Here is a 27,995-nt window from a genome sequence, read left to right on the forward strand (position 1 = left end):
AAGGGGAGGATAGGCTACTCACTTGTCTTCGTGTGGGAAGATATCACTGGTCACTAAGGTGGAAGACAGACAACCCCATCTTGAGGGTAAGATTTTCAAGATGGGCATCCCTTTAAAAGGACCTATAAGATGAAACAGATCACCAAGCCTAGGCTTCCTGCAGACACCTGAATAGCAGACTATGGGTATTTCTTTCCCAACCCTAATCCCTCCCCAAACAGTGGATCCCTCGCCTGGAAATGTAGAAGCAGACTTTTCTGACAGTGAGAGAGAAGGGGTCTATACTATAACACTGAAGAGGCGTTTAAGCGAATGCCTCTTCATCAACACATAAAGACCAAATGCACTAAAGCCCGAATGGTCAAAATGGCAAATTCTTTCCCTGGGAAAAAATTCGCTTGCACAAACACACGCGCGTGCGCACACACACACACACACACACACACACAAGCATAACTACTTGGGGGGCTTCACCCCCCAACTTAACTAAGTATACCAACTCTGAGATCACACTACAGTGGGGAAAAGGGCAACACTGTGTAGTTGGGCAACTACATCTTTGCCCTGTAAAGTATTCATCAGATCGCTTAAATGCATTTTGATGAATACGTGTTGTTCTTTTGGTGTTCGATATTACAACATTTCAACTTTGTAATATAGATCCAGAGAGAAGACCTCAGGTACTCTTCATACATGTCCTCTTCCTCAGGAAATCTACCGAAAGCACTGGATGCTATTTTCTCTGCTTCTCCCACAGAGGAAAGCTCATTGCAAGATTTGTTTTTTAAAATGAAAGAGCACTTCAGAAAGGGGGAAAGGAGGCATCAGAGGCACTGCAAAGATTTTTGGATGTGCTGTATCTGTATACCTCAAAATCTGTGACTATTTCTCTTGTTTAAGGGTTGTGGATGAGGCCATCATTTTAGCCTTTAAAGAACTAGCCATCCAACCTTCTCCTCACAGAAAATCAGATTTCTGAGCCTATGAGTCACATAAGTTTATTTACAAGAATCCTGTGGCAGATCTTACTGCTTTGACAATGGATCAAGAGAAGGTATCTTAATTGTTTCTTTCCCTAGTACACTCCCAAACAGCGAGGAAAGCGGAGTGATAGACTGATTTGAGAAAAAGGTTTATGCAGTCATCACTCTAGCCTTCAGGGTCATTAATTGTGAAACAGATGTTCCAAGTTGCTGTCAAAGACCAAGTAAGAGAACAGCAAGGGATGTTTTTTGATGTGGAGCTGAGAGCAGAATTGATGGATATCACCCAGCCTGCTAGTGGAGTGCCCTATTTAAATGTGATTATGATGCTGTGGATGCATCATCCAGGGTAGCTCTTACCTTTTCTGTCATTATAAGGGATACCTGGCTGAAGCTATATGCCTCTGCTAGAGGATATCAAAGTGCACCATTAGTCAAGACAAAAAGCAGCTCTTTATTAACTGTGCAGATGGAACCCCCCCCCAAAATGGTGGAGAATGAAAAATTACAGAGTGTTAAACGCTTCATTACTTTCACATGCAAAGTTATAATAGAAAGTAAGTCCTTACTATCTTAGGCAGGATTAAGATATGCCAGTGTAGGGAACAAAGGACTATTGTATGAAAAAGGGGCACGGTGCTCATAAAGGAAAGCCTTGGAGGATTCTGTGAGTCTACAACCTCCTGGAAGAAAACATGACTGCTAGGACCTTCTTCTTTACCTTATACCCTACTCCAAGCTTCTGCCCAGCCTTATTATGTTCACCCATCCTAAGATTACAGGAATGGTTACAGAATGCCTCCAAAAGTGGAATGTCATTGTACAAAACAAGTGGGTCCTACTAATCATTTCTCAAGGTTACAGACTTCAGTTTACAAGAAGACGAAAGATGGTGGAGATGGCTCTGTGCCAGAAGAAATGAATTAATTTCATTCCTCCAATTTCACAGAAGCTTCTGGCATTAGGTTGAACAGAATGGTACCTTTAAAAGACCTAAGCAAATGGTTCCACTTAAGCCTTTTTTTCCCCTAATCCTTATGAAGGAAGGGCCTTGGAGACCTGTTTTGGATCTGTAAAAATTCAGTACCTTCCTCAAATACAAAATGTTAACCCTACAGGCCCTGTTATCCTTCCTTTTCCCTCAAGTCCTGATGGCTACTTGCATCTCTAGGATGCCTACATCCGCATCCCTGTTCACAAACACACCAGGTGCTTTCTCAGATTCACAGGCAGGAGGCAAACTGTGTTTTGTGGTGTCCAGTAACAGCATACTGAAAGACAATTACTAAAAAACTACAAGTAAAACCTAGCCAAACTGTGTGATACCTTAAACCTCCTGTAATAGAGGCCTTTGGGATATATGCAAATAACCCCTTAATTAGGTAAAGTGTTTCAGCTGTATGGCTAATGAATGTCCATGACTTTTTTCCTTTTTAAGTCTTTATGGGCACATTCGGGCCAATAAAGCCAAATCCCACCAAACAAAGAGCATTCACATTTACCCATACTTAGATGACTGCCTCATTCAGGCACTTTCTCTGGAAGAGGTAGGTAAGTATTCACCATGGAATGCTTCAAAGTCATGGATTCTTTCAGCACCCCAAAATCAACTCTTTCCCTTCTAAGAAAGTTGTATTCCTGGGCTCTCTTGTAGACACCAACTACCAGAAAGTATTTCTTCTGTTTTGGAAAAATATTTCCTTATTCTAGCATTGGGAGAGAATGTGTCATCCAGGAAATGCATCACATCTCTGGGATACACGGCTTCTACCATGTTGATGGTACATTTAGCCTGATTACACATGAAGAAACTCCCATGGTACCTGAAATCCATCTGAAACCGAACGCTCAGTCCCTGCAAGAAATAATTCCTATTTTACTCTTCATATCCTTTGAGCTGAACGGTGGTCGAGCTGAATGGTGGTCCACCTAAGTCATGATGAACGTGGGAGCTCCTTTCAACCAGGAACCCCCTAACCAGACACTAACAACAGATGCCTTGAACCTAGCCTGAGGTGTATATATACAGCAATTCAAAGCTGAGTGTGGAATACATTCTAAAAGAAGAAGCCATTAAACACGAAGGAGATAGTGACCTTGATTCGGGCTTTGAGAACATTTAAATCGATATGGAAGGGAGGTGTCATCCAGGTAGTCACAGCCAATGCAACATTCATGTAGTGTGTCAAGTAGAACAGGATGATTTTTATCCCCTTTGTAGGTAGCTATGAATGTCTAGGACTTAGTAGTCTCAGATGACCCTAAAGGCAGTCTGCAGTAGCAGACTAATTCAACAGGTCAAGGGAAGGCCTGCACAAGTGGACAATGCACAGTGATGTCTTCCTCCAGCTAGTGCACAGGTGGGGTGCTTTGAGTAGCGAGGAGTTTGCATCTCTGAACAGCAGAGAATTTAATACATTCTGTTTAAGAGCACCCAGCAAGGAGGCTCAGGCACTAGATGACTTGTCTCTCAAATCAGGCTTTCTCTTCTTATATGCATTCCATAGGATGGAAACATTGCAGCTCACAGCATGAATTCTCTCACCCTTTTGCTCTTCAGGCACCAGTTCACTAAGGACATGTTGAATGTTATGAAACAGGCTAAAAAAACAGCCACTAGGATGTCCTACTTGACTAAATATAAGAGTTTTTTTTTTCCTAGAGGGGAAAGGGTGCTGATCTCTGAAAGCTTGGCTGTAAGTTCAAGCCTTCTGCAACAGAACCTCAGTAGTCAGAACTGCAGCACCAGTGATCTGAAACATCTGCCATTAAGATAATTCTTCAGCAACTGCACTTTGTACTTCTTAACAGCTAATCTATAGTTCATCGGTTGAGTGTTTTCTGTTCTTTGTGCATGTGACCAAGGTCATGGCTCTAAAGGATGCAGGGATCAGTCCACTTACCTGGTTATAAAGTTATATAAATAGGTACATAAATGACACTAGGTTAAGTAATGATATGAAAGGGACATTGTTGACAGCCAGCAGGATGCTGGGGAATGTTGACAAGGGAGGATACATGAGAGGTACTGTTATTATTTCAGATTGTACAGCACTGGTAAGGCAGGCGTCATATGGAGCACTGTGCCCATTTTGGCTGTGGTAGCAGTTTGCAACACAAATGTTCTGCACTATAAAATCCTAACACTAAGCTGTAAAAATGATTGCAAAACATGCAACATTGAAACTACTTAAGCTTTAAAACATTTTTTGCAAAGGGTTCAGTGCAGCACATTCCATCTACGTAGACTATTTCCAAGATTACTGAACCACAGTGTAAGGGGAATTCTCCAAGATACAGAAATTTCTGACTTAGTATGTAGTCAAAGAAACATTGCATATTTGCTTTTGCACTTAAGCTGTTTGTCCTGTCCAGTTCAGTTGGCCACAGAAAGTAGTGGAGAGAGGGCTAGGTGAAATCTGTGAAAAAAGGATGGAATAGGAAAAAGGGAGAGAAAGAGAGAGAGGTAGCCGAAGAGGCCAGCTGCTACACTTGTGCTGAGGCCACAGGTTTTCATTTACACATCTTTGTAAGTTTGCTGCATATCTGGATATAAATTAAATGTACCATCAGGTTAAAGATAAACAGCAGTAAGCATAAATGAAACAAAAATTGGTTCAGCTAGGATAAAAGTGCTGTCTGAAATGTTTTGTGATTCCTCATCACAAAGGTGGCAACTCCAGTGACCCCTCCAATTATAGAACCATCGCTACACTTTCCCCATTATCCAAAATTCTTGAAAAATGTGCACATAACCAGATACTGAAACTCCTCATCCACTATAACCCCGACTCATACCCAACATGGATTTTGACCCTACCACAGTACCTCTACAGCCCTTCTGTCTTTTACTCACACTATTGCTGAAGCTAGAGATAACAACAAACTGGTCTCATGTCTGTTCTTACACCTTTCAAAAACATTTGACACAGTAGCGCATTCTAAACTACAAAACAAACTAGCTAACTTAAATCTGTCCACCTCAACTCTCTCTTGGTTCTCCAGCTATCCCACAGACAGACTACAATCAGTCAAATGGCAGTCTTCTTGCTCTACTTTCCTACCCATACACACTGGCATACCACAGGGCTCTGTCCTAGGACCCCTTCTATTTAACAGCTTTACCAATGACCTCCATTCTTCTACTATCCACTCTACCCTCATACAGTATGCAGACGACTCTGTCCTGATCACATCCTCCAACTCAATCTCACAACTCCAGACACACACACAACAATCTTTTCTTTCAGCTGAAAGCTAGCTAAATGAAAATCAGCTTATTTTGAATCATAAAAAAACAAAACTCCTCCTCTTTCTCCGCAAAGCCAGTGATCACCTTAAGTTCTCCTTCTCTTCCTTAAATAAAACCATAATGTTGAAACTCACACAAAATTACTAGGAATGACGACTGATGACCAACCAAAATTTGACTTGCACATCCAGCAATCGATTAAGAAAACTAATCAGAAACTTGGTGTCCTATATCGCAATAAAAAATTTCTAACCTCTGATTCCAGACTCTCCCTAGCCCAATCATATCTACCTCCTAACCTCTCCTCTATGGAGCCCCAGTTCTTACTAACCTTCAATCCTGCCTTCTCTCCAAACTGGAATAAATTTACAATAAAATCAGAAAATTTTCTGCTAACTTACCTAATTCTACCCACCGCTGCCTTGCTCGCAATAAGCTAAACTGGATGGAATTTCCATATCATCTCGCATTATCTCAACTCCATATAATCTACTTCCTTCTCAATAAGCCCACTGCTTGTCCCTCTCTTGAATCTAATCGCCTACTATATATACCCCTTCCAGTCCCTTACGCAGTACTAACAACTTCCTTCTTCAAACTTATAGGTCCAAAATGAACACTGGCAATCTTTTATATAAATCCTTCATAACAAAATTCTGGAACAGCCTCTCTGCCTATTCATGTAGCATTACACAAACTAGCAGCTTCAAAAAAGAACTAAAAAACTTTCTCAAGAAATCATGGTTATGCCCCTGACAGGACCCTACCTAATTATTTTCTGTCATCTGTCTCTCCCACTTTTGAGCAGTAAGCTTTCTCTGTTTAGATAATGCTACTGAGCTGTATAATCTGTATGTGTGTAACATGTTTATAACATTATAATTACTTTAATTTAATTATTTGTGTATTATTGTTTCATTTTCTTTCTCTTTTTTTTTGCATACTTATACAAAATTGTGCAATGGTACGCTGTATGTGTGTGTGTGTGTGTGTATATATATATATATATATACACACACACACACACACACATACATACTGTGAAACTGTCTGTTACTTTTTGTGAAACTTATTTACTGCAAATTAAAATTGTCATTTTTTTTTTCTTTGGAGCTTTTCTCCTCTGGTCTGCACTGAAAATCTGTCTGTGCTCAGTTGGACCAACCAGGTTAACAAATGTGAAATAACTAAATAAAATATTTTTTATTTTTTGAAGGTTGAAGTACTGCTTTTACAAATATCCGTGCATCCAAACTATTTAGAGTATGTGCCACTAACAAAATATTAGTTATATAATCTGTTGAGATAGAGTTATTTTGGAGTTGGAGCCTCTCCTTTTCAGTGTTATGTGGACTGTAACTTTATATTTTCTTAGTGCTTTGTCTATATTGCTGACATTGTATTTTGTGAGAAAGAATGACAATCTGTAAACTTAATCCAGTGATTCAGCAAGTTTTCTGCAACATGATTCTGCAAGAAAGGTATATTTAGAATCTTCAGCAAGAGCAATCCTTTTCTCATAAAGCAAATGTGTGGTCTGTTGAAGTATGCCTTAAATAATTTAACATCTGCCAGTCAGTGCTTTGTCCGGATGACAAATTGAAGAAAGCTTCTTCCTTTGCTCATACTCAGTTTCATTCTTTTTTTGCATCACTGGATGAAAAGGAAAAACAGTGGTTTCTCCATTAGACGCACGCACGTACACACACACACACACACACACACACACACACACACACACACACACACACACACACACACACACACACACCTTGGAACTTTAACTTAAGCAATTAGAACCAGTCCAGTCCTCTCTAGTTTGTGCAAGTTTGAACATTCATGGCCCTGGTTTAATCTTTAATTTCCTCTCTCTTTCAGTTTGCTTCTCTCTGGAGGAGTTCATGATGTTCTTCATGTTTCACTGTTGCAGTCATCACATTTGGGTTATCTGCTTGCAGTAGTTTTCAGTTGGCCTGATTATCAAAGTCTTGGGTCCTGCGTTGGTTGCGGTCTCATCTTCCGTGACGTCAGGTAGTCAGGAGTATAAAGCATGCAGCCGACACCATTACATCAGTCTTTCTTTCCGTGTAGTGCCCTAAGCAGAAGCAGTTCGCAAGTGCCGGTCGGCCGACTCCTGAAATTCTCGTTTTCGAGATTCAGAACCGAAGTCTTCAAGTAAAGCTAAGTACCCCGTTGGGGAAACTTTTTCTTGCTCTAAACCGATGTCAGTAAAAGTCAACAATTGTATTTCTTGTGGAAAGCAAATACCTCATAAAGATTTTCATTTGTACCTTATTCCTTGCCTAGGCCCTGACCACAACGTACCTCGCTGTCGGTTTTGTGCCTTATTTAAGCAATGAACTATTCGTCGTCGGTATATTTATGCTTCTAAATATTTTAGTACTCGGTTCAATTATCAAAATATGTCTTCAGTTAGCCATCCGACTACTGACATTCTGAAAAAACGCAAAGATAAAGACAGAGATAGGCCGCCTAGGTCCCAAGCTGACGACAACGCTTCTCCTAAGCAAGTCGCCAGTTCGCCAGTACTCAGTGAGGCGGTTTCGCAGCCCCTGATACCTGCTACTTCAGATTCCCAGGCCTCTACTGAGTCCCATTTGCAGTCCGGTATGCCGCGAGATGCTTCAACTGTGGAACCTGCGGATTTCTCTACCTTTGATGGGTCCAGAGCTGCTATGCAGGCACCAGCTTCTGAGGGTGCATTCAGGCCTACTGACTTGCATATTAAACCGATGCCATCTTCTTCTTTAAGGCCTAAATCTCCAACCATGCCTAGAAAACCGATGCCCAGACTGCATGGTCAGGCATCTATGCCTAAAAAACAAATGATAAGAATGGCTGAAGACCTTATTACTTTAATCAGGAGAAGCCAGCCTTCACCCTCCAAGAGACTTAGGACTGAATTTGCTTATGATACTTCTGATCAGGATTCTGAAATTTCTGTTTACTCTGATGGCCAGGATTTACCCTCCTCTACTTATGAGGATTGTGATGCTGAGGACTCTATTCCCTCTGCTTCCCCCCCAGAGGATTTCTCTTTTGGTGAAACCTTGCATACTCTTAGGGAGCATTTTCGTTGGGAAAGCCAGGATTACTCTGATTCTAAAAAGAGGCTTAGGGATTTCTTACTCCTGCCCCAGCACAGGCCCTTAGCTATCCCCCCTGTACTGGACATTGTTAATGATGCCTTTTTGGAATCTAGTTTGGCCCCTGACTCTCTACCTCCTGCTCCCAGAAAACCTAATAGATATTACAGGGTTCCTGACTCTCACAAGTTCCTTTTTAAAAATCCTACTGCGGATCCTGAGACCATTTCACATGGACCCAAGGGCATTAAGGCTACTACTGCCAAAAATCCTACCCCCTCTGATAGAGACACCAGGGCGCTGGACAGATGGGGTAAGAAGGTATACACTTCTGCAACCTTGGCCATTAGGGCCTTAAATTGCCAGTTTCATATGTTAAAGTATCAGCAGCATATTATTGGATTGCTTAAACAGAAAATGATGTTGATTCCTGACTGTGCTGAAAATAAGGATTTACAGGATTTAATGCATTCTGCTGAACAGGTTGGAAAACATACTTTGCAGTGTGGCTTTGATTCACTAGAGGCATCTTGCAGGGCTGCTGTCCCTGGGTCTGTACTTAGAAGGCATGCTTGGCTTAAGGAGCAATTATTGCCAGATTATGTTAAAGCTAAATTGCTGGATGCTCCCTTAAATCAGGACCGCCTGTTTGGCAACAAAGCAGAAGTAGTTCTTAAAAAGATGGAGGAAAAACCTAAATCTATGCAAACTGTTAAAGATTTCCTACAAGTACAGCCTCCAAGATTTAGTACGCATTGGCCCTCTAAGAATTGGTCCTTTTCTGTCTCTTCCAGGCCTTCTCAGTCCAAACCCAGAACCAGTAGAACACCCAGGCTTCAGTCCCAGGTAACGCACAGGACTAAGCAGTGGGGGGCTCCCACTTCCAAATCAAGGAGTAGTAAGACTCTCCCCTATGGTAAACTGTCTCAATAACTTAACTTTAAAACTTCCAAGCACTTCTCAACTGACTGCTCCTTTAGGGGGAAAGATTGCTCTGCAGGCAAAAAACTGGGAACTCATTACCCAGGACAAATGGGTTTTAAATAGTTTCCCAAGGATACAGATTTCACTTCCACATATTACCAACCCCAAACGGTTGGCCAGATCTACCCCCAAATCAATGGGCAGAGGCTCAAAAGCAAGTACTCTCTCTCTTAAGCATAAAGGCTATTCAAACTGTACCAGAAGAGGAAAAGGGACAAGGTTTCTACTCCAGACTTTTCCTGGTACCCAGAAAAGACAACTCATGGCATTCTATCCTGGACCTTTCTATCTTAAACACCTTTTTGGTGATTCCAAAATTCAAGATGCTAACTCTTCACCAGTTGCTTCCTATGCTAGGCAAAGATGCCTGGTTGGCAACACTGGATTTAAAGGAAGCCTGCCTGCACATCCCAATCAGGGAATCTTGCAGAAGATATCTACGCTTCAAAGCAGGCTACATGCACTATCAGTTCTCTGCACTGCCCTTTGGCTTAACTACTGCGCCCAGGGTATTCACAAAGTGCCTAGCTCCAGTCATTGCATTTTTCAGGCAAAGAAATATTCAAATATACCCATACCTGGACGATTGTCTAATTCAGGCAGTAAGCCAGGACATACTTTTGAATCATCTGGCTTTTGTACAAAAGGTGCTAACTTGTCTGGGGTACACCATAAACGAAAAGAAATCACATCTGGTACCCTGTTAACAAATTATATTCCTGGGAGCAAGCTTGAACACAACTTCCCAGATAGCTTTCCTCACGCCAGAGAAACAAATTAATTTGACAACTTACTTCAAACTAATGGCCACAAAAACCCTGCTATCTGCAAAGCAAGTACTGCAAGCCTTGGGGTTCATGACCTCCTGCATTCTACTAATTCCATTTGCAAGACTGCATATGAGGAAACTACAATGGTATCTAAAAAGCCTATGGTGTCAACATTCTCAGGATCTAGAAGCAATGATTCCTATCATACCTTGCCTACTGTTAGAATTCCTTTGATGGGCAGAGTCCTGCCACCAAAACAAGGGTCTACCATTCACTCTACCCCCTGACGCCCAAACCCTAACAACAGACACATCAGACTATGCATGGGGGGGCTCACCTGGCAGGGAAGTGCATTCAGGGCAAGTAGAACCCAAGTCAAATGCACCTGCATATCAATCAAAAAGAAATGTTAGCTGTACAGAATGCTCTGACAGCCTTCAAGGACCACATTCTTCCAGGAAAATTAATGGTAAAGACTGACAGCACCACTGTTATGTGGTACATAAGCAGGGGGGTACCCATTCTTACACCCTCTGCAAACTAGCCATGGCTCTGTGGAACACAGCCTTGAACTACCAAGTGCATCTACAGGCTCAATTCCTGCCAGGAAAAATAAATACACTGGCAAACAAACTAAGCAGAAATCTCATGGACCCACATGAGTGGAAACTGCAACCAAAGACTTTCAACATGTTGTTAAACAAATGAGGGAGCCCAGATATAGACCTCTTTGCCTCCCCCTGAACTACCATTTGGACAAATTCTGCACAAGGACTCCCCACAAACAAGCTTGGAAAGTGGATGCCCTGTCCTTCAGCTGGAAAAATTTATCAGTTTATGCCTTTCCTCCTCTGCCTTTCCTCTCTAAGGTACTACTAAAGATCAAACAGGACAAACCAAGGATGATACTGATCGCACCACACTGGCCACGCCAACACTGGTTCCCCCTCTTTCACAGTGTGTCACTGTTAGCCCTGTGGCACCTGCCTCAGACCCCTACCCTGCTGTCACAGCAGGAGAGCCAGATTCTGCACCCCCAGCTTCAAACCCTGAACCTGGTAGCCTGGCTAATTACCTAACCTCTCCATTACCATCCCTCAGTAAACAAGTGTTGGATGTCATTTGGAGTCATGGAGACCTAGTACTAGAAAGTCTTATGCTGAAAAATGGAAAAGATTCTGTGCCTGGAACCAAACTCAAGGGATGGCCACAGCAGCACCCAATTTACCTCAGATTCTTCAATACTTAACTGAGATGCTATACAAGGGCCTTTCCTTTTCCTCCATCAAAATTCACGCCTCAGCCATTTCAGCTCATTACAACACAGAACCACCCCTCTTTTCCCATCCACTGCTCAAGCAGTTCCTCAGAGGGGCCAAAAACTTGAGACCACCCAGGAGAGCCCCAACTCCACCCTAGGATCTTAACTTTGCATTGGAAAAACTCACTCTTTCTCCTTTTGAGCCAGCTGCAAGTGCAGAGTTAAAATTCCTTTCTTGGAAAACAGCTTTCCTTTTAGCTATCACTTCAGCAAGAAGGGTATCTGAATTACAGGCCCTTATGGCAGTGGGGCCTTTCATCATCTTTCATGCAGACAGGGTGTCCCTCAGGACCAATCCCTCCTTCATGCCCAAGGTGGTATCCAGTGTGGCTCTTAATCAGCCCATTCATTTGCCAACATATTTTTCCAACCCACAGAACAAAGAGGAACGTATACTGCACTCCTTAGATGTGCACAGACAACGTAGATTTTACTTGGACAGGACTAAACCTCAAAAGAAATCTGAACAACTGCTGGTGGCATTTGCTGCAGGGGCAGAGGGGAAGGCTATTTCAAAACAAACCATTTCTAAGTGGATAGGCCACTGCATTAATTTCTGCTATAAGCACCTTGGAAAACCTACCCCACAGGGGATTATACCCCATTCAACCAGGGCTGCATCTACCTCTACAGCCTTACTCAGAGCTGTCCCTACCAGACACATCCTAGAAGCTGCCACCTGGAATTCTGTACATACTTTCACCAAGCATTGCCATTTGCCGATGTTCTCTAAATCCAGAGCTGGCTTTGCCACTGCAGTCTTGCAGGGCCTTATAGCTGGTCCTCAAGCTATCTAAATTCCTCCTCCCATCCTTAGCTTTGGGAGTCTACCCAAATGTGATGACTGCAACAGTGAAACTCGAAGAACATAGTACAGTTGTGTACAATTACCATAAATGTAGATGTTCGAGTGTATTCACTGTTGCAGTCCTGGTTACCCTCCCTCCAGCCCCGACTTCTTTTGGCTATATCTCTTCTCTCCTTTGCTATGCTTAAAAGCTTTTTTGTGCATTTGCTTTTTTGTTGGAGGTATAACCTTATATAATATATATATTTAATTGCTTCCCATTAGGGTGCACCTGACATCTGGGGCAAGAAAAACTGATGTAATGGTGTTGGCTGCATGCTTTATACCCGTGACTACCTGACGTCACAGAAGATGAGACGGCAACCGACGCAGGACCCAAGACTTTGATAATCAGGCCGACTGAGGGGCTACTGCAAGCAGATAACTCAAATGTGATGATTGCAACAGTGAATACACTCGAATATCTACATTTATGGTAAGTGTACACAACTGTGCTTTTTTCCAGGGCTGGAAAATAGATGTTAAAAGGGCAGTAGATATCATTTCTTTCTTTCTTTCTCTTCTTTGTGCTCCTGTTCTCAGTGTTTGTTTTTTTTCATTCATTCCTATGTTGCCATTGTATGTAAAATTAAACTTAAATATGTACATTACATTGCAAAAGTGCATTTCAGTACAGGTGTTATCAAACAGGTACAACTTAAAAGGGAAACCACCTGAAAGTTTTTCTAAAGTTTTAAAGAATGCAACCTGTTGAGTTAAGAAAAAGGGTGCAGATGTGAAGATTATGAACTAACTACAAAGATGTCCTTAACATTTTGGAAGAGGTATATTGAGAGACCTATGCAGATTACGGAACTTTTAGCATTCTCCTTTTTTGTTCTCTGACAGAGTGGTTTTGTGAGAGTAGGTGTCACAATCAGCTGTTGTATTTGCATCTGAACATTACATCTGTAGCACTGAACTTTAAATTGTGGAGAAAATCCGGGGAATTCATAGAAAATGTTTACTTTAAAGAGGGTTGCTTTGAGAGTACTGAGCATTGTACGTTTAACTCTAAGAACATTTGTCAAGTTAATTAACTTTTAAAAATTAGCCCACACAGAACTCCTAAAATTTACTAGCAAGTTTGTTAATAACAAGAGTCATATCTCTAAACCTCTGACCTCCAATTTAGAGGCAAATCCAGATATAACCAGTGATACTCAGGGAATCTTTTAAAAATATTAGTAATGTTAACGTAAAAAGTAGACAGAATAAGATAATATGAATTAACGTGCATTTTCTGAAGTAAAAGTCTATGTCTAATTATTACCATTACTTCTACCTGTAACCTCGTCCCCTTTTCTCCTAAAATCAATAGTTTTAAGAGGGATTAGGAGAGACGGAGCAACATTTTGAGCCAGAATCAGGGACAGATGAGAGGTATTGGTGTGCACAATTAGTGTACATGTTTGTTAGTTTGCTTTTATTTAAGTAGTCATTATACTGAAAGCATTTGGAACTTTTCTAATTTAAATGTATTATATTATCTGCAAAAGAAGTGACGTACAATACAAAAAGGACACAATCTGAATGCAGAGAACGAGTGGGTCAGGGGAAGTAGTGTACAGAAGTCTTTTTAACATAGAGTGTGCTGAATCCACAACTATTGAGATAGTTATGAGTGCAGAAAATACTGAACAATTAAAGAATGTTGGAACAGTCATAGGTTTAATGTGATGGGCAGAATCAGGTTGCAGGCCACTGTATCTTACAGATTGTTTTTAGAAGGCAAAGATAGCCGAGAGACTTGAGATCTTTTAACCATTTTCAGCAAGTAATTTTTTTAACGATTTTTAGTTTGTCCTTTTTTTTTTATCTCTGCAACCTTTATTTCAGACCAGCTTGGTACAGTGTGTAGCCACCACCTCAAATCAGACAATGAGACTATGTGATTTAGAGAATTGTGGGTAGAAGGGAGATCATAATGGTGTCACATATCCTAAGGATGCTTTTGTGACAGTGCTTTTGGTTTGTTGTTTTCAGCTTCACAGCCTTGAGCAATACCTTTGGCAATGCCCAATTCTATCTTACTATTTTTATTGCAGTATCTTTCCATTACTTTATTTATGTGTTTGTTAACTACATAGGTGCACTGGTCCAAGGACCCTATTCAGGCATTATACAAAGAGTAATGCTAGAAGTTTAAAGCAAACTTTTAGTGTAGGACAACAGTGTTGGCATATGCATTTACAACAGCTGCTGAGTCATTTAACTTTGCACTGTAACCAATCTGCTCACTTGCCAGAACCGTCAGAGTAACTTTAAATATTACATGCACACAATCAAAATTAGAGATTGCATGTGGAGTTCCTCAATTGGCACCTTACTCAACATGTCTTCCCTGAAATGTAATAGGGTTTTGAAAAGGAGTTAGTTCATAGGTGTATACTAGGCTCATGCCCTGGAGCCTTTACAATCCTAGCCCAAAGAAAAATTGCCCAGGCAACGTGCCACCCGATGTTAGTTCACGGTGCCCATATCCAGTAGGGCAACTGGAATGATCCATGGAGTGAACTTTCTATTACCCATGTACTCGTCAAGATTTCTCTTGGATGGCCAGGGAGATGCTCTGCTTGACATGAATGGGAAGCTTATTCCAGAGTATGGGCAGTCTTTGGGAGATGAACCTGTCCCTCCAGCATGTTCTGTTAATTGTGGTAATGAGGTTGGGATTTCTGGAGCATATTGCTTGGAAGGATTGGGATTTCTTTAGGTGTAGCATTTCAAGTAGGGCTGGGTCGGACATGGCTTTGTAAGTCAAGCAGAAATCACCTCTAAGTAGATGATAAGAGACTGAGAACAGCTGAAGTTTCTTGAGTCTGTCCATGTAGGACATGTGTTTAAGGTCTAGCATCCTTTTTGTGAGGTACTTTTGTGGCCTCTCCAGCTGTTGTAGGTGTCTGGTCAGGTACATGCCAAATGATTGGTCTAATGAGGGATGAGTAGAGAGGGATGATGACCTCTTTCTTCCTGGATGCAAAACCTTTGGTTATAAGATTTGCCATGTAGAAGGACTTTCTGACCACAGTGGCAATATGGTGGTCGAAGGTGAGGTGGCTGTCGACCTGGGTGCCAGGATGTCTTATGGCCCCTTCAGTGTTCAGTGGGCTCCCATCAGCATGGTAATTCGTGGGAACTGAGTTTTTTCCAAAGGGGATAATGGCGTTAAGCTTCAGGCCATGGTTCCGACACCAATCATTGATCTCAGAGAGGCCCTTTTGTAGGATGTCTGCATCATTTTGGGAGTTAATAATGACTCCTAGCTTGCAAGCATCAGCAAATTTGGTTAGCCCGAGTCGTCCTGTGTTGGCCTGGACTACTGAGAAGTAAATGCCAAACAAGAGAGGGCCCAGGACCGAGCCTTGTGGGACTCCACTCGTGACTGATCAACAGTCTGACTTGGAGTCTGCAGCTTTCACTCTGTGGGTCCTGTCTGTGAGCCAGTTTGCAACCCCCACCTAGTGATGTAAGGATTGATGCCTAGTTTGGTGAGTTAACATACTTTCCCTGTATTTCACACCTCATTGCCATTTCTTAACTGAGTTAATAGTACCTTAAATGATCCTGATATCCCGATAAGAATTTGTGCCATAGTCACAAACTCTGTTACCACTGCAGTGATTCACCCCACACCTAATCTCAGTATGAGTACCCCTGATCAACTACAAAAAATATGACTTGTTAATGATGCTATCTAAGATTGGCAGCTGTGGTGTTAATGGATTTAGAACCCTGGTTACTACAGTACAGCACACCATTCTTTATCAATTCCTTGGTAAGTGTCTACAATTTGTCAGTTACATGAGGTAACTTCCATCTGTATGAAAAGAGACTCTGATTATTCACTACTCAAATTTCCTACAGCATCCTTTGCTTTGTAATATAAGCCATGATAGGCAGAAGTAGTAAAATAAATCATAGTAAGTTCAAATGTACAGGATATGAAATGGGGTCAAGTAATGGCCAGAGAAATTGAAACAAAATTAAGAAATGTTCCTTACTAGATTAAGCTGTCTTGAAAAAGTTCTAGGCCTTCTGTCCTAGGATTGACCGTGAACAAATCAACATTGATAGTTACAAATGTTTACATCTTTGTTCCATGCTTCCTTTTTCAACCTTCCTAAAAAATCCCATAAATCTGTTAAGAGGTGGAGTATCACTTAGTAGCTATGCTTCAGTCACCTATCAATAAGAACTGCCATGGGGTATGTCTTAGACCCTTGAGCTGAGAATATCATCTGAATTGGGGATTAAGAATATTCTTATGTATTTTCACAATGCCAAAAATAGTGAGGATGCTAGGCTTGGGATTCAAAAACAAAGTCATATGTCTCCACATTTATCCTTTGATCCAATAAATATTCATTCAAATATAAATCAGTCCTATGTTATGCTATATTAATTTGATTTTTTGAAATGTGGGGATGTACACCTCAGTATTGTGTAAAATCTCTAACATGGCATTTGAATAATTGTTGGCTTCATATAACACTTTTCTACCCCCTTTGTCAGGTTTCTTAATTTGCAGTGTTCTATCATCCCATAAGTTATCAAAAAGCAATTTCTCTTCTCTAGTCAAGTTAAAAATATGTCTCTTGTTAAAACTGACTCAAACTGTAAACAACGTCTGAGACAGGTCTCTCAAAAATATGAATTGTCAAATGGAGTGGGGGGATAAACAGACTATGCTTTTTTACATTAACTTCCTGCTCTTTAACACTACCCCTTAAGTTTCCTAGTAAATAATTTCAGCTCAATCAGCTACATCAATATTCTTTGAAGGGGCAAACTTACAGCCCTTTCGAAACAAAGAAAAATGTACTCTTGTGATAACATTATTTGTATAATTGTATATGTTGTACCCCTGTGTGAGTAAATAATATCTGTATTGCCCGTATTTAATATCTCCTCTTCTCCGCTGTTCTCTTCCCATACCCTTTGGGCAATGGTGGGGGAGAAAAGCTGAAGTCAGTCGGACCAGGATCTCCCAGATGTTTGGAATGACTCGCTAGTCTTTCTGAACACCGTAGGTTCTGAGAATCCTGTGTGTCATCTCTGTCTCTCTCTATCCAAACAATCTGTGAAAGTATCCCTCACCCCCTCCCCACCTTCAACATCTGAAGCAGATGAACGCTCTAAATTTGGATGGTGTCTCGTCTCGTCATTTCTCAGGTAAGACGGATATTTAATAGGGTACTCCTCCCTGTTTTTATATTGCTTGACATTTCTCTCAAGCTTCCTCTTTTTCTTTAAGAAAACACTACCACATTTTCTATCCAGCTTTCTTAATTCATTCTCATATAAACTCTTAAATTGCCCAAACAACAGGTCCATTAAAATTTTTTGATGCAACTTTTCAACTTCTTTACTCAAAGTACCTTTGTACTGCTCACTGTATTTAATAATCTTTTGCATAAAGATCGGCAGCATGTACAGCAAACTTTTCTTCTCTTTCGGCTGTTCCCATTAGGGGTCGCCACAGTGGATCATCTGTTTCCATTTCTTCCTGTCCTCTGCATATTGCTCTGTCACACCAACCATATCTTAGGCCTTCCTCTTTTCCTCTTACCTGGCAGCTCCATCTTTAGCATCCTTTTCCCAATATACCTATCATCCCTATTCAGCACATGTCCAAACCAACGCAATCTTGCCTCTCTGACTTTGTCTCCAAACCGTCCAACCTGAGCTGACCCTCTAATATACTGATTCCTAATCCTGTCCATCCTTGTCACACCCAGTGCAAATCTTAACATCTTTAACTCTGCCACTTCCAGCTCTGACTCCTGACATTTTGTCAATGCCACCGTCTCCAACCCATACAACATAGCTGGTCTCACTACCCTCTTGTAGACCTTCCCTTTCAATCTTACTGGTACCTGTCTGTCACAAATCACTTCTGACACTCTTCTCCACCCATTCCACCCTGCCTGTACTCTCTTCTTCACCTCTCTTCCACACTCACCATTACTCTGAACTGTTGATCCCAAGTACTTAAACTCATCCACCTTCGCCAACTCTACTCCCTACATCCTCACCATTCCTCTATCCTCCCTCTCATTCACATACACATATTCTGTCTTAGTCCTGCTGACCTTCATTCCTCTCCTCTCTAGAGCATATCTCCACCTCTAGGTCTCCTCAACCTGGTCCCTACTCTCACTACAGATCACAATGTCATCTGAAAACATCATAGTCCATGGGGCCTCCTGTCTGATCTTGTCTGTCAACCTGTCCATCACCATTGCAAATAAGAAAGGGTTCAGAGATGATCCTTGATGTAATCCCACCTCCACCTTAAACAGATCTGTCACTCCCACTGCAGACTTCACCACTGTCACACTACACTCGTACATATCCTGTACCACTCTTGCATACTTCTCTGCCAATTCAGACTCCCTCATACAATACTACAACTCCTCTATAGGCACCCTATCATATGCTTTCTCCAAGTACACAAAGACACAATGCAACTCCTTCTGACCTTCTCTGTATTTCTCCATCAACACTCTCAGAGCAAACATCGCATCTGTAGTGCTCTTTCCCGGCATGAAACCATACTGCTGATCGCAAATCATAACCTCCCTTCTTAACTTCGCTTCCACTACTCTTTCCCATAACTTCAAGCTGTGACTGATCAGTTTTATCCCTCTGTAGTTACTACAATTCTGCACATCACCCTTATTCTTAAAAATAGGTACCAAAACACTTTCTCCACTCCTCGGGCATCCTCTGACTTTCCAAGAGTTCATTAAACAATCTGGTTAAAAACTCCACTGCCATTTCTCCTAAGCACCTCCATGCTTCCACTGGTATGTCATCTGGACCAACAGCCTTTCCATTCTTCATCCTCTTCATAGCTGTCTGTAATTCCTCCTTGCTAATCTGTTTCACTATCCCCACATCATCCAACCTTCTCTCTCTTTCATTCTCTTCATTCATCAGCCCCTCAAAGTACTCTTTCCATCTGCTCAACACACTCTCCTCTCTTGTGAGTACGTTTCCCTCACTATCCTTTATCACCCTTACCTGCTGCATATCATTCCCAGCTTGGTCCCTCTGTCTAGCCAATCAGTACAGGTCCTTTTCTCTCTCTTTAGTGTCCAACCTTTCATACAACTCTCCATATGCCTTATCCTTAGCCTTTGCCACCTCTCTGTTTGCCATGCTCATCATCTCCTTATACTCCTGTCTACTTTCTTCATCCCTCTGACAATCCCATTTCTTCTTCGCCAGCCTCTTCCTCTGTATACTCTCCTGTACTTCCTCATTCCACCACCAGGTCTCCTTGTCCTCCTTCCTCTGTCCAGATGTCACACCAAGCACCTTTCTACCTGTCTCCCTTACCATCTCTGATGTAGTTACCCAGCTTTTCGGTAACTCGTCACTGCCCCCCAGTGCCTGTTTTAACTATTCCCTGAACTCCATTTCACGATCACCCTTTTTCAACTTCCACCATTTGATCCTTGGCACTGATCTCACACTTGTCCTCCTCTTCTTGATCACCAACATCATCCTACAGACCACCATTCTATGCTGCCTAACTACACTTTCCCCTGTCACCACTTTACAGTCTCCAATCTCCTTCAGACTGGCCCTTCTGCATAGGATATAATCCACCTGTGTGCATCTTCCTCCACTCTTGTACATCACCCTATGCTCCTCCCTCTTCTTAAAATACGTATTCACCACAACCATGGCCATCCTTTTTGCAAAATCCACTACCATCTGACCTTCTGCATTCCTCTCCTTAACACCATACCTGCCCATCACTTCCTCATCCCCTCTGTTCCCTTCATCAACATGCCCATTGAAATCCGCTCCAATCACCAGTCTCTCACCCTTGGGTACACTCACCACCACTTCATCCAACTCACTCCAAAATGTTTCTTTCTCATCCATCGCACACCCAACTTGTGGAGTGTATGCACTAACAACATTCATCATTACACCATCAATTTCCAGCTTCATAAACATCATGCTATCCGACACTCTTTTACCTCCGAAACACTCTTGGCATACTGTTCCTTCAGGATAATCCCCTACCCCATTTCTCCTCCCATTCACACCATGATAGAACAATTTGAACTCACCTCCTATACACCTGGCCTTACTCCCCTTCCATCTGGTCTCTTGCACAGACAGTATATCATCCTTCCTTCCCTCCATCTTATCAGCTAGCTCTCTCCCTATACCAGTCATACTGCCAACATTCAAAGTTCCTACCCTCACTACTACACTCCTAACCTTTCTCCCCTCTTTCTGCTTTCGGGTATGCCTTCCCCCTCTTCTTCTCCTTCGGCCAACAGTAGCCCAATTTCTGCCAGCACCCTGTTGGCTAACAGTACTGGTGGCGGTTGTTGTTAACCCGGGCCTCGACCGATCCGGTATGGAAATCTATATTGTCCGCATATGTTATTTGGCAGAGGTTTTACACTGGATGCCCTTCCTGACGTAACCCTCCTCATTTGTCCGGGCTTGGGACCGGCACGAAGAAATGCACTGGCTTGTGCATCCCCAATGGCTGGGATGTGTAACTGGAGGTATAGTGGAAGAATATCAATTGCCATATTATGACATGGTACCAAGTGACCCATCCTGTGAAGATATGAGGTAGATAGTGTGTGTGTTAAGTGCCTGCGTCCATTGGTGTCCAACAAGTGGAACAGTGATGAGTGTTTAAGAGCTGTATTGAAGTTAATGTCCGAATGCTGGGCTCATAATCCTGCATCTAGACTTACTGCATTGCGAATCAAGAAAACACTGAAAGAACTGCATCATTATATATAGCATGGCAAAAGGTAACTGAAATGTTGGAGAGTAATGACTGTATCAAATTATAATTGGGAAACAGTTGTATAGAAAGTCGATTATATGTCAACAATAGACATCCTTGTAAATACTTTATGTTGGTTTTAATGTTGATATCTGTTTACTGCTTTTAGCTAACCTGTTTAAATAATTTGTAAATACTTCACTGTCATAAATAACCTGTATACATGTTTTTCTTTTTGAAAATGAATAAAAATATTTTCAAAGAAGAAAACACTAGCCAAGATGGTGGAATCACAAGATGTAAAAATTTGATAAAATGGAACTGAAATTGTACACGGATATCTAAGTGCGGTACAAAATGGAACTTGTGCTGATAGAAGGACAACTATTGATGATCTACTTACTTTATTACACTTCAAAGGCTGCTGACTTCTAAATGTCAAAAACTGCAACATATTTCTGGGAGCTCATCTTAAGTGGAAGACTTTACAGTACTTAATAGGTATTAGGCAGCCTGTTCTTAATTGTTGGTGCACGTTTTATTGCTCTGAAATCAGGACTTTATGCCTATGGTTGAGACTGGGGTATGTATCTCTACCCCAGAAAACTCTGGGAACTCCACTCCACATTGGTGGTGCTTTCTGTGAAAGCCGTTATGTAGCTATAATGAATTGTTTTTGAGACATTTATTTTATTTTTATCTTTAAAATATAGCCAACTTGAACTAAACATTTGAAAGATATCTTAAGTTTGCCAAGTTTATTGTCAGGTTTTTCACACGCAACAAACATTGTAGTAAAATCATCAAGCAAGTCATTAGAATAAACCAGCCCGAAAGGAAATTTATTTAACCTCAAACCATGTGGTACTATATTTAAATTCAGACATTGCTTTAAATAACTATTCTCAGTTTGTAAAGGTTTCATTTTTTGCAATTTTTTTCCAAATAAAACAATTAAATCTTTACTAGAAGGGAAATAATTCCGCCAACTGTATTGTCCATAACAAAATGACTCAACTCCTTCTGAAAATAAAACGTTTTGTCCAAAAGACTTTTAAATTTGCCACCAGAAATGTTATCACTATGAACCTCATCTCTTAATCGCACTGGAGAGAGTAATCATACCTCTGTCGTTGGCAAGGGCACAGTACCTGTAACAGATTAGGGACCATTTTTCCACCAGGATTAAAAGAGCATACATCTATCACACCTATACTGCAGATGAAGGATAGTAAACTGTAGAATAATGTGTATATTTTGACAGGTTTGTAAATAAATATTATGTTATTTATTCTAAGCTTTTTGATTATGAAAGACTTGATAGGATATGTGGTTTTAAGATAAAACTTAATATTATTTAATCTTGGTTTATAATTAGATTTAAGATTTGTAGGGTATGTTTGTGCTATGTTGAATGAATATATATTCCCTGTAGCTTTAAGAAACCATTTGCTTGATTGTAATGAATTTTAATTTCAATTTTTTTCAAAGATGACTTATATTCTGATGAAATCTCTAGAGTGGGATGAAAGCGCTTATTGAAATATTTTACATCTTGTTTCGACCAATTTGTGGACTCCCCTGGCTGGCATTATTTCTTTTTGGTTATTGTTTTTTATAACACTGCACCTTTATTCCATATTTTCATTAACAACAGGAAAAATAATACTGCTACTTAAGAGCGAACATGCAAGCTATCCTAAAAACTATAGACCAGTAACGTGCCTTCCGACAACTTATAAACTATACACTGGAATTGATTCCAGAGTTTATAGCATTTAGAAGAAAACGCAATCATGGCAATAGAACAAAAGGGTAACAAAATAAAGTCCTCTGGAATAAAGGATCATTTGTTGTTAAATAAAGTCATAACGTAGAGCTGTAAAAAGGGGGCAGAATCTAAGTATGGCATGGCTACACTACAAAAAACATTCAACAGTATCCCACATTCATGGATAAAAGAGTGCTTAAAAATGTATACGATATTTCCTACACTGATTGATTACATTACAGCAACCATGAAACAGTGGCAAACCACTTTGCAGTTAAGCCATGATAAAGGTCAAGTTATTATTCCAGGAATAAAAATATAAAGGGGAATATTCCTTGATGAGACTTTGTCATCACTGTTCTTTTGTCTCTCCCTTAACCCATTAAGCTGTCTACTTAACAGCTTAGGCCATGGCTATAATTTGGCTGCTAGAAAGCAAGAAAGTGTAAAAACTTCTCATCTTCTCTTTGTCGAATTAAAGCTGTATAGCTCATCAGAAGAGGGACTGAAAGCATAACTGCAAGTTGTCAAAACTTTCCTCTCAGATGATATAAGAATGTCATTTGGTCTTGATAAATGTGCAAAAGCAGCCTTTAACGCAGGAAAGCTGCAGCACCAAGAAAACATCAGCCTGGGACAGGAATATGATATAAAAGAACTTGAGCAAGAGGGAGTGTATAAATAATTGGGAACTGATGAAGGATCAACAATAAAACACAAATAAATGCGAATAAAACTTAGAAGTAGTTTAGAACACTAAAATTAATACATAAAACAGCTTTGACATCTGGGAACAAAGTCCAAACTATAAACCAATTTGCTCTTCCTGTCCTAACTTACAGTTTTGGAGTGACTGACTGGCCCCAAAAGAGGAAAACAAGAAGGATGCTTCATGCTTATCAAATGATTTATGAAAATCAGTGTATGCCAAGACTATATATTCCCCTTTCTGAAGGAGGTATTGGCCTCCTTGAAACTGATTACATGTATAAATTTGCAATCGTAGGACTGCATGCATATCTGCTGACCTCACAAGACCCAAACGTAGTGAAAGTTTTTAAACATGAGAAAAATAAATCTAAGATGAGTTCCATGCTTAGTTTATTAGAAGCATATTGGTGTCAAGTGGGAATGGAAATCAAACCAGAAGCAGATAAAAATCAGGCAGCAGTTGGAATGTGTGAAAAACAAAAGAAAGAAAATAAGGTGAAGGATTGGATGAGAAGGCAAGAAATATGGAAAATGCATAAATATAGTTGCAATTATAGAAAACTCTTGGAACAAGCTCATGTTCAGGATCGAAGGCAGGAATGGTTAAGGAGAAGTGATTGTAAATCAAAAGTCAAAAGGTTAATATAGACGGCCCCGAGATAATAGTGGCTATGTACGTGTTGGTTTACAAAAGTCCATTGAACGTGAGAGAAACAGACAAATGTAGGCTTGTAAAACAGAAATGGAAACAGTCACACATTTTGTTGCTGGTTGTGGTATACTAATGACAGGACTGTATACTGAAAGGCATAATAATGTGGCAATACTGTTGCATTCGGAATTGTGCAAGCATTATAATACTGAAGTAGCTGAAAAACATTGGAAACATGAGCCAGAAAGTATGTTTATCACATGAGATTGCCCATTAGCAACAGTTGAAAAAATAGATGCGAGAAAACCAGATATAGTAGTCCATGTAAAGGCAAGAGTAGCAAGACTGTGGATCACCAAACAGGCCCGGGGCCTGCTTCTCTTCTTGGGATTGGTGCTAAAACTAGCTAGTTTTAGCTAGAACTAGCCAGGTTTTTAGTTTCAGCACTCAAAACTGTTTCCTTGTGCTCAGCACTTGCTCAGAACTCTTTGTAAGCACTAAGTAAACTACAAAGTGCTACAGCACTCGACTTTCCTCACTTGTCAAGAGGAAAACAGTTCTTCGTGCTTAAATTAATAAGCACCTATCCAGGCATGTCCATGGGTCAGCTCCCAGTGTTTTTCTTGTCCACCTGATGAATCTGGGCATCTTGGGGCAATGTAGCAATTGCCTCATGTACACCGACAACCCTCTCCTCCTACCACCCAACACTACAGTCTGTGAGAAATGCACTTATATAGCCAAACTGGAAGCCAAGCTCTCTCCAGCTAAGACTGGACTAGACAGGCAAGAGGAGAAGGTTAACACCTACACCACACCACACTCAACACACATTCCTTCAAAACCCACACTTAGAAACACAAATCACACACCCACATTCACGGAGGCTCTCAGTAAAAATCTGCCCAAGCAACAGGGACTTCACAAGCTGAAACGCAGACAACCACCACCCCCAACATTACCCAAATGACACACAGCCCACAGACTCAGTATGCCACTCAACCTCAGCCTATAAGGCAAAACAACGTACCCAACACACTAGTCATAGGTGACTCTATAGTCAGGCACACTGATGTCCCACTCACCAGGCCAAACAAGGAGAAAGTTACTGTCAAGCTGCCTGTCGGGTGCCAGGATCTGCCACATAATGCATGCACTCAGGTCACTCCAAGTACAAATACGACTTTGTCATTGTCTATGTTGGTGTGAATGACCTGAGACGTACCTCCCTGGACTACATGAAAAGAGACATGGAGCAGCTCTCAGATCTTGTAGCCCAGGAGGGTATGACCCTAGCCCTGAGTAGCATCCTCCCATCACCCAGAATGATACCACAGTACAAGGACAAAATGACTGACTTCAACAATTGGCTAAGCTTCTGGTGTCATTCTAAGGAGATCCAGTATCTGTCTGCCTGGGTCGACAGACCACAATGCTTTGCCAGAGATGGCCTGCACCTGTCGCTTCTGGGATTCCGGATACTGGCTAAAGTTCTTGCCACCCCTATAGTGCCTTTTTTAGGCAAGGTTCAAATGCTAAATTCACCACTGTAACAGGTACAAGCAAGCAAACTCTGAGGGTAATGCTACTCAATGCTAGAAGTCTAAACCCCAAAATGCACTCATTCAAGGCACTCCTTAAAATGGAGAACATCAACATCTGTGCAGTGACAGAGACCTGGTTCAAGACTTCAGAGAGCACCCCTGCATTACCAGGCTATAATTCATGCCAAACCTTTCAGCCACCTAACCTGGACCAAAACACTAAAGGCGGAGGCGTGTCCATATTCAGTAAGGATATCCATGCTTCCAGGCTAGTTGCTCAACATAATGCTTCCAAAATTATCCAAATGCAAATAATACTGGGCAAGACTGCAATCCAGGTTGTAGCTTGTTACAGATCCCCCACCATGCCCCAGGTTTTCCGCTCTTCATTTCTTAAAATACTGGAAAATGTTAAGGTACAACCCAACACCTTAATTATGGGCGATTTCAACTACCCCACCATCAACTGGGAAAACTACTCCTGTACCAACTCATTTGCTCAATGTTTTCTGGAATTCATAAATTCCAATGCCTTGGGTCAGCTTGTCCACAGCCCCACCAGGGGCAGCAATATCCTGGATCTAGTCATTACCAATATGGATAATCTGTATTCCACGCCAGAGGTCAACTCCTTGTTGGTCAGATCCGACCACAAGCTAATCACCCTAGACATCCATATCCCACCCCTAGCCCCATTAATGAAACCACCGTCAAAAACTACTCCAAAGCCAACTTCATGCTTCTTAAGACAGAAGTGGCAAACTTCACGACACCCATGCAGACGGAAAATAGAGGTAAGACTGCTGACGCTTACACAAATGCACTGTATAAGCACATACACGATTGCATGGATCGTGCTGTCCCCAACAGAACCAAGATGCTGTCCTCCAAAAAAAGGAAGCCAATCTGGTGGTCCCCTGCTATAAACAAATTCTACAACAGAAGCAAGATGCCATTTTAAAAAAAGAGTAAAATCACAAGATTGGAGGAACTCCCTGGTCAGCAAGAAGCTGAGATCCCTCATACAATTCACCAAAGCCAGTTATGAAAATAAAATCACCACTGATTACAAAAACAACCACAAAGCATTGTACAGCTATGTCAAGAATCTCAATGGCAACACTCAGATCTGCTCTAAGCTACAGCACAATGGCAGTAAATATACAGAACCAACTGATATTGCCAACATCCTGGCAGATAGGTTCAGTGCTAACTTTAGCCCCCTCTCACCCTCCAAAGGGCCCATCTTAATACCGGAAAAATGCAAAGCCTCTTTAATTATGGGTGAACAAGTAAAGACCGCACACTCCAAAACCAAGAACACAGCATCCATGGAACCAGACAACATCCCAGGCTGTGTACTGCACGAACTACAGAATGAACTGTCTCCCCACCAAAGTGCCATGTTCAATCATAGCCTCACCTCAGGCTATGTGCCTACTGAATGGCGCACAGCAGCGGTTATCCCACTCCACAAAGGGGGTGCCACCATGGACCCCAGAAACTACAGCCTCAGCCTAATGAGCCTGGTCTGCAAGGCCATGGAACTTATCATCTTGGAGCTTATAAACAAAGACATAGGTAATCTCCAAACCCTGGACTCCACTCAGTTTGGGCTTGTAAAAGCTAGATCATGTCTACTAAACCTGATTGACTTCTTGAAGCAGTCGCTAGAGCCGTAGACAAGACCAGATAGTGCACACAGCCTATCTTGACCTCGCCAAGGCATTCAATACCATCCCCCACTCTGGAATTATAGATAAACTCACTAAACTGGGCATAAATCCCTATGTCACAAGATGAGTAGCCAACCGGCTCATGGACAGAACCCATACAGTAAAAGTAACTGACTCCAAGTCCCACTTCAGACCAGTGACGAGTGGAGTACAGCAGGGTTCGGTCCTGGGTCCTCTCCTGTTCGGCATTTACTTCTCTGAAGTGCAGGCCAACACAGAAGGTCTTTGGCTAACAAAGTTTGCAGATGACTGCAAACTGGGTGCCATAATAGAATCACCTAATGATGTAGAAATTCTAAAAAAAGGGCCCCACAGAGACAGATGCTTGGTGTCAAAGTCATGGCCTCAAGCTCAATGCCAAGAAGTGCATTGTCATCCTCTTTGGGGAAAACCTCGGTACCCATGAATTAACACATAGGCGGTAGCTCACTAAACACTGAAAGTGTAATAAGAGACCTCCGGACACAGGTAGACAGTAGTCTCTCCTTTGATAACCACATCGCCAGAGTAGTCAGGAAATCCTTCTACATGGCACACCTCA

The 27,995-nt window shown here is 41.5% G+C and overlaps 1 protein-coding gene across 1 annotated transcript in view; it reads left to right on the plus strand.

The window, feature by feature from the left end:
- The window catches only part of SH3PXD2A (SH3 and PX domains 2A), a 593,326-nt gene that overhangs the window by 404,442 nt on the left and 160,889 nt on the right, over positions 1 to 27,995 (plus strand). The window contains exon 5 of the mRNA XM_044055559.1: positions 2,422 to 2,530. Coding sequence (XP_043911494.1) covers positions 2,422 to 2,530 — 109 coding nt within the window. The remainder of the gene's footprint in view (positions 1 to 2,421; positions 2,531 to 27,995) is intronic.

The sequence above is a fragment of the Protopterus annectens genome, chromosome 14.part0, assembly GCF_019279795.1.
Source record: "Protopterus annectens isolate FY-2018-M chromosome 14.part0, PAN1.0, whole genome shotgun sequence".
In the NCBI taxonomy this organism is placed as follows: domain Eukaryota; kingdom Metazoa; phylum Chordata; order Ceratodontiformes; family Protopteridae; genus Protopterus; species Protopterus annectens.